General features: G+C 39.3%; 1 protein-coding gene across 3 annotated transcripts in view; it reads right to left on the bottom strand.

The window, feature by feature from the left end:
• ano10b (anoctamin 10b) overlaps positions 1–9999 on the bottom strand; it is a 31025-nt gene extending 21026 nt beyond the window's left edge. For 2 of the 3 annotated variants that reach the window (XM_031310213.2, XM_036002713.1), the window contains exons 1-3: positions 9794–9949; positions 9592–9658; positions 7631–7899 (exon numbers count right to left, since the gene is read on the bottom strand). In XM_031310213.2, the coding sequence (XP_031166073.1) occupies positions 7631–7892 (262 nt within the window). In that variant the 5' untranslated portion in view covers positions 7893–7899; positions 9592–9658; positions 9794–9949. Of the gene's footprint in view, positions 1–7630; positions 7900–9591; positions 9659–9793 lie in introns of all 3 variants that reach the window. The other variant, XM_036002712.1, reaches the window with a different exon arrangement.
• Between the last annotated feature and the right edge of the window lie 4008 nt (positions 10000–14007).

The raw sequence follows: 14007 nt of genomic DNA, 5'->3' as shown, positions 1-14007 counted from the left end.
GTATAGTTGTGGCTGTATTATTTGTGTCTCCTTAAAAATTGCTCTTCGGAAATGTTATGTATTGTCCTCATTATTGATTATAAGTCTCCAACCATTTTTCTTCAAAAAATAATGTTTGCTAACCTTTCCAAATTTGAACCTCCAGCAGGCAGTCCATTTTTGCTTCGTGTCAAATGACGTCTGGCTGGCCTCATTACCAGAACAGGACTGGCACTCCTAATAGTCTTGTCTGCGCAAAGACATGAGGTCAGTAACAACTAACTTGCTAACTGTGGCAGACAATAGTGATGTGTTGGGACTACATTCTACCTCAGGAGGGTAACCACTTAAATTAAATTAAAAAATGCTATATCACAAGCACCATAACCTAGAAACTTTAAGACAACTAATGTTACTTTTGTATACATCACTAATTTAAGATTTCAAAGCCAAAAAAACAGTCAGTATCGGGATTTTGTAAATGCGTTCAGATATTCTTGTAATCTGATATGTTCTACCAAAAAAGACAAATTAGGAGTTCCCCTGTATAAACAAAACATATGAACTATGGTGTTTTATTGTTTGAACTGCCTAACAGTCATACCAATAAGCCATGCTGAATGGAACACTTATTTGTTTGATTTGACCGTTTTGATCTTTCTTTTTCGAAAATATGAGCACTTTTCTGCATTACTATTTTTGTTTATTTTTCCTCACCTTTGGGGCATGTTATTTTTATTACATACATTTTTTACGTAGGTTTTATTTGATTAGAATTATTGCTGGCGTCAGCCCATTGTTTGCAATTTTACTTTAGTACTTCTTTGCACAAATGATTTGGCTTCTTCTACTGCTATGCCTATCTGCATTTTCGTACTCTGTTGCCTAAGGTCGACTACAGTGAAATGTTTAACTGTTGTCAGACCAAACGTAGATTGGCTGTGCGTTTACATAGCATGGAAGAACTCCCCCTTTCTTTACCAAACGCTTTGAAGACGCTATTGCTCACACAACACAGACACAAAGCGTTTCCCCCCCACAAACCTATTATTGTGGAGCTGTCAAAACTGGGTGGGACAGGCTAATACAGGAAAATGAGTCGCAGACTGATTGGAATGACATTTCTAAGTTGATAAGTGATCTAATGCATGACAGTGACTAAAACTGTTGCTGTGTGTTGTGCAGTCTCACAGTTCTGACAGCTTCACTCATATCCATCGTACCTCCATCTGTCTCACCGGCGTTGACACTTGCTTAGTTTTGGAAACTGATATCTCATAGGCTACACTTCACAATGTCTATTTCATGTTGTACTCTTTCCTTGTTGCTTATTGCTCTGAGTTGTGCTTAGGTCTGAAAAGAGGGTTTTAAGTTCCGAGACACAACGGCTGTCTCGTACATGGATATTATCAGGACCTAGCTGAGGGTTTAGCTTGCTTTTATTTATTTTCTATTTTTAGGTTGGGGCACGTGTGTCAAACTCAAAGCCAGCTGGCCAAATAGATTTTTATCCGACCCGCATATCACGTTTGGTTTACAATAATTTTGGCCCACCTAAAGTTTAGTTGCGTTTTCTTTGTAGTTTGTTGCTTTTTTCAAACTTTTGGCCACTTTCTTCTATAATGGCTAACAGCATTTTTGCTTACTTATTTACGTTTTGCATTTCTATGCAACTATGTATGAGAAGATTATGCGAGGCATTTAATTTTTGATTAAATAAAAGCATGTCGACAATCTACATGTCTGGCCCTTGATGTGGTTCTCCTTTTCCAGTGTGGCCCTTGGTGAACTTGTATGTTGTGTGCTGCTCGGTGTCTTCCCAGTGCAGTGGCTCAAATTTCAAGGTTGACTACAAACGGGGTGTGGTTTCTTAGTGGGCCCTCTGGGAACAGTCAGGGTGGGGCTTCCCAGATGCGCAGACACACGCACACACTTACATTTGACGGTCAAACATAAATCGTGATATTGTTGCTCACACTTAACACCACTGTACTGTGGTACATTTTTAACTTGCTTTCTATATTTGTTACTTTCTAATACAACTAGCTCTAGGGTACATTTGAACTCGTGACGGTTTTTATAAACACTGGACAGCACTGTTACTTTCTGTTGCGACCCAAATCATATATGAAATACACCTGTGATTTAAGGGATATGGAACACTGCCCCTGCTATATATATTATGAATGCATTTACATATTAAAATGGGCCTACGTGTAGGGCGTACTAACACCTTGATATTTACCTACCTAGTGCATGGAATAACAAGTTATCACCATATCCTGAAGATTGTTTTTGTGGTTCTACAAATCATGTTTTAATGCTAAACATGCATGGGCCGTGGTGAATCCTTAAGATTTACTGTATCTGTGGATGGCTACTTTAGAGGCTACTTTCCCTGGAGGCCAGTGAGCAGTGGGGATTTATATTTGCTAATAATATACTGGACTCATGTTAACACTTTAATTTAAAAAAAAAAAAAAAAAAAACAATATTAACTTTCAATTAATTCAGGACTCCCTCCTTGCATTAACTCTGAGGACCCCCGAGGGGCCACTTACCCCATATTGAAGATCCCTGAAATAGACAACATGTTGTTGTTTGATTCATCTCAGTTCACTGGTTGAGATTATAATTGAAGCCATTTCAGGTAGCTATGAGATTTCGTTTTAAATAACCTGTTCTATTAGACTCTGCTGGGTTTGTTAGTAACGCTACATACAGACTCTGTATTATTTGGACTTGCTATATGACACATCTTTTTACACTATGTAGTGCATTTTGGTGAACATTTATCTTTCAACTTCTGTTATTTTATACAGCTTTTGCTATTGTGACAAAGGAGGGTGTTTAAAACTAATTTTTATTTGTTAATGAGTCATGAGTTTGCATGCCTCAAAAGAGGGATAGCATAGCATACCAAATTTAAGTAAAGTGTTTTAATAAATTTAAATAAAGTGTTTTAATAAATAACGTGTTATTTTGGGTATTTTGTTTTCTGGATTTAAAAAAAAAAAATTTGTTTATACCAATTCTTTTTGTTTGTTTTCATCGATATCGCCGAAAATTCTGTTTGCTTGTTTGTTTTATGGCTAAAAATTCTGTTTTGTTCTGTTTGACTTAACATCAGGAACCCGGTGGCTAGGTGCTCCTTCAAGTGATAAAGCGAAACATATGGTCCAGCCGTAGGTGGAATCATATCAAGCCCTACTCTCTACTGCTACCACTTTGAAATCACTGAAAGGACCACCTGGATTCACCTTCATCACACTGTAATAAGGTAGGCCTATTTGGGTTGTCTGGGGGAGACAGAGCGGGCTGAGGAGTCTAGTCTCACTGATCCGAAGTGGGAGAGGGGAGTCTGGGCTACAAAGGGGGTCTTTTAGACTAGAAAAGTGTTATTAGTGGATCGTCTCAAACCCAGTGAAGAAAATATATATGTATACATATATACGTATATCTATATATATATAGATTGCATCCCTCAACCATATTAGAGGAGAAAGTGAACTAGACTCATCAGTAAAGAGTCTCTAACCAGAAGCCCAACCAAAAATGGACCACAGACGCCCGTGGCATCCTTTTAGACTTCCGGGACTGTGCGGTCTCAGGGGAACGATGTGTTTCCTCTTCTTAGCTGCACTCATTATACTGCCACCAATAATATGGCACGACCTGCAGCTGCTAAAAAATAGGAAAATAACCAAAATCAATGCTACGAATCTGACTCTGAATCTGACCACTGATACACAACCGAGCATACCAACCATGCCTACCCATGACCATCGACGAATAAAACAAAGTCACCATGCAACCCACTCGATTACATTAACCATGGGCAGAACACAGTCATTTACTGTGGATCCATGTTCAGGACAACAATTTGTGTGCAAAGCGAGAGGAAGGGCTACCGATCAAGCCTATCTCTGCACAGAGTACTGTACCAATTGGGACCATGTGTTCCAACACTCTCACACAGATTCCGAGGGTTACAAAGCCGAAACCCAGCAGACGTCCAGATGGACCTTAGTTAGAAAACCGAATGGCCAGTCACCTAGTTGGGATAGTATAGTGACAGTGAGGAATGTAAACAAAACAGACCAGGGTATCTATTGGGTGTGTCTAGATGTCGCTGGAAAAGACCCATGTGAGAGAATTGCTATCCACGTACAAGAACCTCCAGTCAATGAACCCGAGACAAGCTTTATTTTGCAAGATCAAATTGTCACCTATCCAACCGACTTGACCCGCAAAGATAAAACAGCTATGGAATAATTGCATAAGCATGCTCCACAGTAAGACCCTATTCAAAATTAAACAACAAAAATGATGTCACAGGTTTGCAATGTATCTTTAGTCTGTTTAGCTATGCACTCTTTAAACCTCACACCTAAAAAGGAAAATACAAGTCATTGAGTTTACTGTTTCCTTCAGTAAATATTGTCTCACCTGTTACTTAAACCTTTTCCAGGTAATGACACCTGCTCCTCGAGAACAGAAGGGGAAAAAGTGTGCATCTCCTAAGCTCGTCTTGGTGTTAACATCACTACCGACATAGGTAACCACTTGGCCTCATGGTTTGTTAATCAAAGCGCCAGTAGAGCTGAGGTGTAGGGCTGTGTGGAGGCAGTTCGACGATGTATCTTCCATGCTCCACAAGCTGCACCTGAACCTGTCCCATACCGAGCAAGGAGGGGCACTCCTGGTAGCACTTTTGATGACAGATTGTGCATGTGTGATAAAACTTGATGCACCCAGAGGCGTATCTACCAGACAAGTTTATTGCACGCAATCAAATTTGGCGCGGACGTTTGAGTCATTCTTTTCTGGTGGGAAGCAGTAAACAAAATTGTATTACAGCGTTTTGCTAAATACACATGGGATGCGGAGAAGGGCATTGCTAATCCAGCTGAGAACAACTTCTCCGATGGCTTGAAAAAATTAGTAGAAAAATGTGTTATTAATATTTAACGTTGATATTAATGCTTAAGTTACGTACAATGTGAATCTGTAGCCAATTGGATGCATAAAATGTTTAAAAGATGAAAAGACATGATAATGTCAATATTGATTTCCATAGCTGTATTTATTGGTATCCTCATCTGCTGCAGGTGTTGAGCAATACCCTGTCTCAGAACTCTAATCAATAGATTGATAACTACGGCCCTATCAAAAGAGGGTGCTCCCCCAAATGGTAGCCACCCAAGAAGCCCCACTTCCAAGTTATCTTAATTAACAATTTTTACGAGATTTATACTTCCTCAGAGGAAGAAGAAGTCTAGTTCGCTGGGTCCAAATTCATCCCCTGTCACCACCCAGTGCCCCCCCTCTATCCAATTCCCATCCGTCCTATCTCCAACTGTTTTTCTATCCTCTTTTCCTGATCCTACTTTGTTTCACAGTTTTGCACGTGGCCTCAATAGGCCTTTTGATTTGAATTAATGAAACTGAAAAGCTAAAAACATAAGTCTAATCTTAGTAGTTTTGTTGTCAGTATAGCCTTAAGCAAGACATAGATTTAAAGTGTGCTTTTACAATTTTAATAGAAGTAGATGTTTATGTTGAAAGTTTTGCTGTTCCATTATGTTTAGAGATTTCCACAAAAATAAATGTAACCACCAAGTATAGTCATAGACAGCAATGTATTCTGCAGCTTACACTAGCAGCTAAATTCTACATATAGGTTACACGCACCACACCGCACTGCCATTTTTATTACCAGTATCGTAGTCCATTTTTTTTCTCTTTTTTATGTTGTTAATCATCTTATATTGTGTCTAGGTTAACAGTTAGGTAGTTAGAGATTAGGTAGTTGTTTATGTTACATAGCGTTTGCTATGTAAAAAGAGGGATATGAAATTTTTCTAAAATTTTTAGTTTCACACTTATTACAGTATGCACCGCGTGAGCAGTGCATAAAGAGGGATTGTTAGAATATATTTTGTGAAAGGGTTGAGAAAAGGTTTTAGAGTTCATGGGGCTGACCTCAATGTCTCTGTTTCCCTAGGTCAAAGGAAGGGTGAGAAAGAAACTCTGATCAGGGGAGGGAACGAGGCAAAACAATGGTCAGCACTATGCAAGCGCGGGATTTGTAACACTGTATGGAAATGACCTGGCTCTCATGGAAACTCCTTAAAGTTTGCTGGAGATTAAAACACAGGTGTTAGAAATCCAACAATAGTAGCATGCTTCTTCTGAGCTGAGAATTGGAAGTCAAGGTCATGTTTTTTATACAGTGTTACAAATTAGTCAGGAGCCGGCTGGAGCCAGAAGATCTGGACCAGATCCAAACTGATGAGGGCACCACCAGGGATGGGACAGAAATGGATAAATAGACAGCATTTTAACTTAGCAGGACCTGATGCTAGGGGAAACGCTGTCGGTCCGTTAGGAGATAGATTTTGCCTTGTATCAGATCCATGTACATGTACTTGTATTTCTGCAATATCATTCACTAAACTTGTTATTAACTTTAACTGGACGAATCCTGGTCTTGATTTGATTCCTGAGTTTTATTTCTCTGATCTACCAGTAAACGAACACAAATAGTGACCAAAGAATTGGAGTCAGGTTAAGTCTGGCCTTTTTAGGGCCAGACCGGTCAAATCGGTCACATTTTAGATTAAAATCCTACAGTAGCTAGCTGTAATAATCGATATAGCTATGGTTGTAATTCACCATGTGTTCTATTAATACGTCCATGGTATTATCTTATGAAGTTATGATACATCCGAGGGATGTATGTATGCTGTAAAGCCTGTTATGTGGATGTAACGTCATTAGCGTTTCCCAAACTGGCGGGGCTATCGGCTAGCTAGCTAGTTTCTAACATCAGGGGTAGCTAGCATGGCTGTATTAAGATCTATACATAGCTAGCTATATGCCTACATAACGTTACTACAGACATAGTGATTACATTGCCTTGGTTCTCTCTTATGATACATCCGAGGGCTGTATGCTGTAAAGCTTGTAACGTGGATGAGAGCTGAAGCCATGGATGAGCTTTGTTCACGAAAGTACAGGCTAACTGATTTTATATATAATTTTATGATAATTAGTAGCTAGCTAGCTAGCTAGTAGCACAACATAATTATTAAATCTCCTTGGTTGTCTAGCTAAATACATCTATCGTTTATTTAGCTAAGCATGTAAACGATCGGGAACAACGAAAACAGTGTTTAACATTACTGAATATTTTAGACAATGAAAACATATTATATTGATGATTGAAACATATTAACACAGATATTGAAATGAAGCGTTTATCTGCAAATAAATGCATGTGGATGCAGCTGCACAAAACAAGTATGCTTTTCTTTTCATATGTTTTCTGTCCTAGTTAAATATTAACCACATGAGACACCTAGACACCATTAGACATCTGAATCTCCCCACGGGGATAATGAAGGTTTATCTTACATTGGAATCATTTAACTATATTTATCTTCATTGCCAACTTGCATGCAAAAGCAATCACATGTTTAAATGCTAGAGACCCTCCAGGCAATGACTCTTCTGTTCAAGAGACTTCTAGTATGAGAGAGTAAAAAAGCTCATAAATGTTTGATGTGTATGTTTTTTTTTTTTTGCATGGTAGCAATCAATGCAGATAGACACTTTGCAGCTCATCACTTGTTATTCGAGCACTTACCTCCATCTTTCTGAGGAGCTCCAATCACTCTGACGAGCCACCTTTTCGTCTCAGGGCGAACTTTCTCTCCGAGCTTCACCAGAACCAACGGCTCGACCCGCTCCGATACACAGCAGGGGCAACTAACTTTAGTCCAGCTTGGTCCAACAGTGGGAGCATTGAGTTTGCTCAGGGCCTTCCCCGCTGAAGTCTTACCCTCCGGCTGCTGGGCTGTTTCACTGCTGCTGCCACCGCCACCTTCATCACCACCTGCCTTACTCATGCTGAGACTGTGAAGAAATGTTATAACAATTATAGTTCATGGTTCATCTGTTTTGGGCGTAGGACACAAATTGTCCACTGGTGTCACTAGTGTGCTTTTGAGTGATGTCTATTTAGGTAGGAAACTTTCTTCAGGTAACAGGGGGTGCTGTTAATCGGAGGAGCACAAATAGTTTTTCACTGCATCAAATCGCTACACACCGCAATCACCTCATGTGGATGTGTAAATGTTTGTTGATGGAGATTGATGGACACATGGATTCTTGCACGTTTATTTGAAGACCATTGTGATCAATAAATGTCCATAAAATGCAATGATGACTCATAGACGGATTATGGCATGGGCAAAGTGGGCACGTGCCCAGGGCCCTGCCGCTCCAGGGGGGGTGGGGGGGGAGCCCTAACGATCTGATGAATTGAAATTTTACTTTCATCGTGCGAAGCAGAGAATTCATTCACAGTATGATCAGTAGTGGTGGGCAGATCGATCCAAATATTGATAATATCGATACCAACGTTGGTATTGATATTGATCAATACCATTTTATTGAGATTGATACTTTAGTTTTAGTTTCTCTCAAGTATGCACTGCTGCGGTTTCATCAAAGAGGCAACCTGGCTGTCGGTGTCTGTGTAAGTGCCGCTGCTTTCAAGTGCCGCTCCTGACAAGAAGCTTCTTCTGGCCGTGTCTGTCTATCCCGAGCTGTATGGTATGTCAGACAGAAACTATCACAGTAAAGACAGAAAAGCACATTTGTGGGAGTAGATCAGCTGGACATCAAATGCCGCTGGTGAGTGTTGTGTTTTCATCAGTGTATGCGCTGTAAGCTTGTTGTTTGTAGTCACCCCTCTGTTAACGTAGCATTAACTCCCTCACTAATGTCAGTGCTCCCCAGCGCTCTGCCAGCACTTTTCTACCAGAGAAAAATGGACATGCCCTAATGAATGATTTCCAAGTTCCAGTTATAATTGCCAATTACCAAATGTTGGAATGCTAACATGCTTACCTAAGATGCATTAAACCTTAACATCATTCCGCATGTTAGCATTGCCATTGTTAGCATGCTAGCATGCGGATGCTAGTTTCACTGTCATAACTTGGCTATAATCCTTTTATGAGCAGACTAAAAGTCATGAAGCATTGAAGAAACACTTTTGTTAGTCAGAATGTATCTACCTGTTTCAGGACCTGTTAGTGTGCCACAAACCACTACCAACCTTTGTAACCTCTTTTCTGACATGCTGCAATAGACTTTTTATAATCCATTATTTACATATTTGACTGCAGTCATAGCTTGACAGTTATGATTTTTTTTTTTCCATCTCTGCATTTGCATCATCAGCTATTACGATACATTCAACTGGCTATGGAGCTCTTAGATTTGCATGTAAGAGTCAACATGCAAGTTTCTCTGGAGGAGAAACTTGCAGCACTAACAGCGGATAAAAAGAACTTCCTCTGTTTTGACTGCACTGCAACTGGGCTTGAAGATACACTGGCATACAGAAAAACACGTGGAAGACAAGATAAGACTGACAGAGACACATGAACACAGAACTTACAGGTTATACAGTCCCTCCAATTATGATTGAGATATGTTTTAACAGACAGAGAGAGAGAGAGAGAGAGAGAGAGAGAGAGAGAGAGAGAGAGAGAGAGAGCAATATGGTGAAAGAGGATGAGTCAGAAAATAAAACACCTTGGGAGCGTTGATGATGAGGTTCTGGTCTCTGGTATTACAGCAGGCCCACACCCCCTTCAAACTCCTGTTTGAACACACACACACACACACACACACACACACACACACACACACACACACACACGAACATGAAGACAACAACATCTATTTTCCTGAAAAGATACCGGAAAAAATACATTTTCTCTTTGCAAACACTTACCCTTAGCCTCAATGTGTGGTTCCTCCCAGCTTTGTGTTTGTGTATATGTGTATGTATGCGTGTGTGCATATAGCAGGAAGGAATGCGGAGGAACTTTTAGAGACTGCAGGGTGTGGAGGGTTGTTTGGTTTATATTCAGGCTCCTCCCTGCTGCCTGCTCTCTGCTTTACTGCTGCTGCAGCCCAGGGTCCTACTGCTCCTCCCGCCTCTACTACTCTAACTGAGTTAAAAAAAAAAAAAAACACACCCTACCCTACCCTAAAGATGTTCCAGGGCAACTACACTGGTTTGAAAATTTAGACAATCTGCTGCTTTAAAAACATGTCAGGTAGATTAGATTAGTAACCTACTAGATTAGAACATGGTTGACCTTTATTATACTAAAACAAAAAAGCAAATCCAATGTTTGACATTTGGACAAATTACACTGTACAGCATACTACGACATCAGTGGTTAGCAACCTTTGTAAATTAAGACATTTTCTCCCACACTCAGCACTTCTCACCTTATATAAACCTTTATTTGAGCCGCATTTAAACTATTGTAATGTCATATGGTGTAACACTTTTCCCAGCCACTTGAAAAAAATTACAGACCTTACAGAAAAAAATCATACGGGCAATACTCAGACTCGTCCTTTGTTTCGTTGCCATGGTTTGCTAAGGCTTGCCGAATATAATGTCTTTCATAATGCCTGCATGATATTCCAGGTCTTTCACAGGTTAAATGATTATGTAAACTTGTTCCAATCTGTCGTCCCCAGCACACTTATGACACAAGGGAAAAACACCTAATCACTGGCAAAAAATGAAGGCTAAAGTGCACAAGCCTGAGTGTAGTTTGGAGGGGACCACAGATCTGGAACGAAATTGAATTTTTTGCATTCTGTCCCATCTTTAAGAAAAGTCTGAAGGAAAAATTGCTTATAACATATGATTGTTGAATATTCTTTAAGTCATATTTATACTGGGATCATCTGTATTTTGTGGTATTTGTCTGTGTTGTGTTTATTGTAAATTGAGTTTTTAGTGTCTGTATATTCTCTGTTAGTAGCTTATTTGGGGTTCCCCATTTCACGTGGCCTACATATGATCATTGTACCTTCTGAAATTTAGTTTTAATGATACAATGATGACATGTGAATAAAAAAAGGGTGATGAGAGGAATGTAAGAGGCTGAAAGATGATTATCATAGCAGGAAGAAGGAAAAATAATAACTACATAATGCTACACATACAGCATTATGCTTTCTAATCATTGCTAATTTATTATATTCCTATTTAATTTATTGTATATCATGTATTTTAAAAAATATTGAAGTCTGATAGTCTGAAAAGACTGAGAAGGGAAAATCACACTTTGTATGAGCTGCCCTAAACTCATAGACATGCACCGTGTCATTCGGTTGGTAACAAGACCTTTGTTTGTATTAAGGGTGTCACAGCAAATATGAGTCTACAGCAACACTAGCAGTTCTGTGAGGCTGTACTAAGGAACAGCATTGCTTTGAGGTAAATGCTAATAGCAGCATGCTAACATGCTTACAATGACAACAATGACATGCTAATATTTAGCAGGTAATTAACCATGTTACCATCTTAGGTTAGCATGTTAGCATGCTAGCTTTTGCTAATAAGCACCAAACACAAACTTTAACTGAGGCTGATGGGAATGTCATTAGTTTTGCAAAGATGACATCATAAACAAAAGCATTGGACAAAGACCACTGTTGACCTGGTAGTATCACCAAAGTCATATCTGTACCAAATTTCATGGCAGTCCATGGAGTTGTCGACATGTCACAAAAAAAGATGGCAGTGGTGCAACATTAACAACTTAGTCTATGCTTTTGTGCTGCTTTTGGATGTTCATGCGAAATAATTGCCAAACCTAAGAAATGTGGAATAACATTTTACAGTTTAATAGCCTATCACAAGAGATAACAGTAATCCTTCTTTTAAGCCAACATAAAGTTAAATGTCTGTCCTTATACTAAATTATGCTAATGCTAGTTTGTCTGTCAGGTATTTTTTTTATTTAAATTATTAGTAGTATATCAGTAAAATACTGAAAATTAAAAGATGTCGACTTCATGGTGACACTAGAGGGGAAGTCAGGGTATCACTAAGGTTAGTGTGTGTGTCATGAATGTCTATACTGTTGAAGGAGATTTACATATTGCGAAAATTCAGAGTTGTAATGAGCAGAGTGGGACCAGAGCATTCACAGAAAGAAGCTCTAGAGAGAGAGAGACAATGTCTCCCACAAAGCCTACTGAATAATAGAGCTTAATGAAAAGCCCTACTGATTAATAGTAGAGCTTAATGAAAAAGCCTACTGAATAAGAGTAGAGCATAATGACAAAGCTTATTAAAAGAAAGTAGAGCTTATTGAAAAGAAAAGAAAAAAAAGAAATTAAGAAAACATAAGCAAGCCAACAGTGGTGTGTGCTAAGTGACCTAGTTTACAGTCATTATTACACACACACAGTACATTGTCTGAAACCTTAAAGTAATCACCCCTTCTTTCTTACAGTACTATTTCACAGTATTTTGTGTTATGATCTGCTCATAAGTATGCTTGTTTGACTATATAGCCGATGGCTTTAGTATTATACTCAAATTGTTTTCGAATTTTGTAAGCCTTTTGCATTTATTTAGCCTATATACAGTAGCTTTGGCAGAATACACCCTTTAAGTGTACATCAAACTTAATTTTTGGTTACTAGGATAAGGTGTTTTATTGTTTTACCATTCTGTTTCTTTATCTTTTATGTCCTTAATGTGTGGCTATAAGCATTGTTCACCAGAAAACGTGTCATGGTTTTAAACATTGTATTGGAACAACTGTCATGATACACAAGTGAACAGGGGACAGAAAATTGTGGTTTAGCATTTAGCTGACAGGAAACCATAGCTGCTTCAGTTCGAGCATGCATACGAGGAAGACAAGACATGTGGCCTCATGCAGGTGGGGCGACGGATCTCGCCTCCACCTTGCGCTTACCTAGTAACAGTTTTCTTAAACCCTTGTGTTGACTTCGGGTCAAATTGACCCGTTTTCAATTTTTGTTTTATATCAGAAAATGTGGGACGTAGAAATAAGCGCTGAAAATGTGTAGAAGAAAAATTTTACAATTTAAAACGTTGGACAAAGCAAAAACAAACTGTGAAAAAAAAGGTGTCAAAAACCCCCAAAAAAAGTGTTTTTTTCCAAGGTTGACGGGAAGACAACACAAGACACTTCGGTCATGACGTTTGTAAGATGGCTCACTTGTCCCCCTATCAGGACGCTGTATGAGGCTTGTGATAAGGGGATATAAAAAGTGATGCCCGGAGCTGCCAGTCAGTTCATTGGTGGCTTCGCTATACTTTTTGTTACGATGAGCGAGGAAAAGTGGACCCAAACGCAGAGATGAGGCAGACAGGCAGGAGAAGGTTGTACTCGAAGATTTAATTAACAAAAAGGCAGGATACAAAGGATCCAAAAAGCAGAAAAAAACACAAGAAGTGAAGAACTGGAAGGGACGCAAAAAACACAGACACGCAGGACCTGGACACAAATGGATACAAGCTGCCGGCACAAGGACACAAAACAATCTGACAAGAGGAAAGGGGAACACAGAGGTTAAATACACGAGGTAATGAACAAATGAGGGACAGGTGATAGAACAGGTGAAACACATCAGGTCGGGGCAGGGTAATCAACAAAGGCGGGAAACACAGAGAGTAAAACTAGACCTGACAAGACAGAAAACAGACTATCAAAATAAAACAGGAAACAGGAACAACAGACAGAAAACATGACAGCAACTAAACGCAGAAACCTGACACAACACTAAACACCAGGGAGGACAGAGGACACAGGAATAACAAAACATACACAATTCAGAATAAACACAAAAACAGGAAACCTACAAAACAAGGCATAAATCTACAGAATAAAATATACAACAACAAGGAACATACAGAAATAAATAATACAGGCAACAGGAACAGGTAACCAAAATGTCCCAACCATCACAGAAATAAATAATACAGGCAACAGAAACAGGTAACAAATGTCCCAACCATCACACTTTTGCCCTTTTCTTGGAAAAACATCAGGCCTACACTGTCTCCCTCAGATGATGAGCACTGAATAAGGTAATGACAATTTAAATTAAAACTTGGTGCCTACTGAACTTGGAACCATGACCTGTCTCTACATTCCC

The sequence above is a fragment of the Sander lucioperca genome, chromosome 7 (assembly GCF_008315115.2).
Source record: "Sander lucioperca isolate FBNREF2018 chromosome 7, SLUC_FBN_1.2, whole genome shotgun sequence".
NCBI lineage: Eukaryota > Metazoa > Chordata > Actinopteri > Perciformes > Percidae > Sander > Sander lucioperca.
The sequence above is the reverse complement of the archived record's forward strand: the minus strand, read 5'-3'. Positions and strand labels throughout refer to the sequence as shown.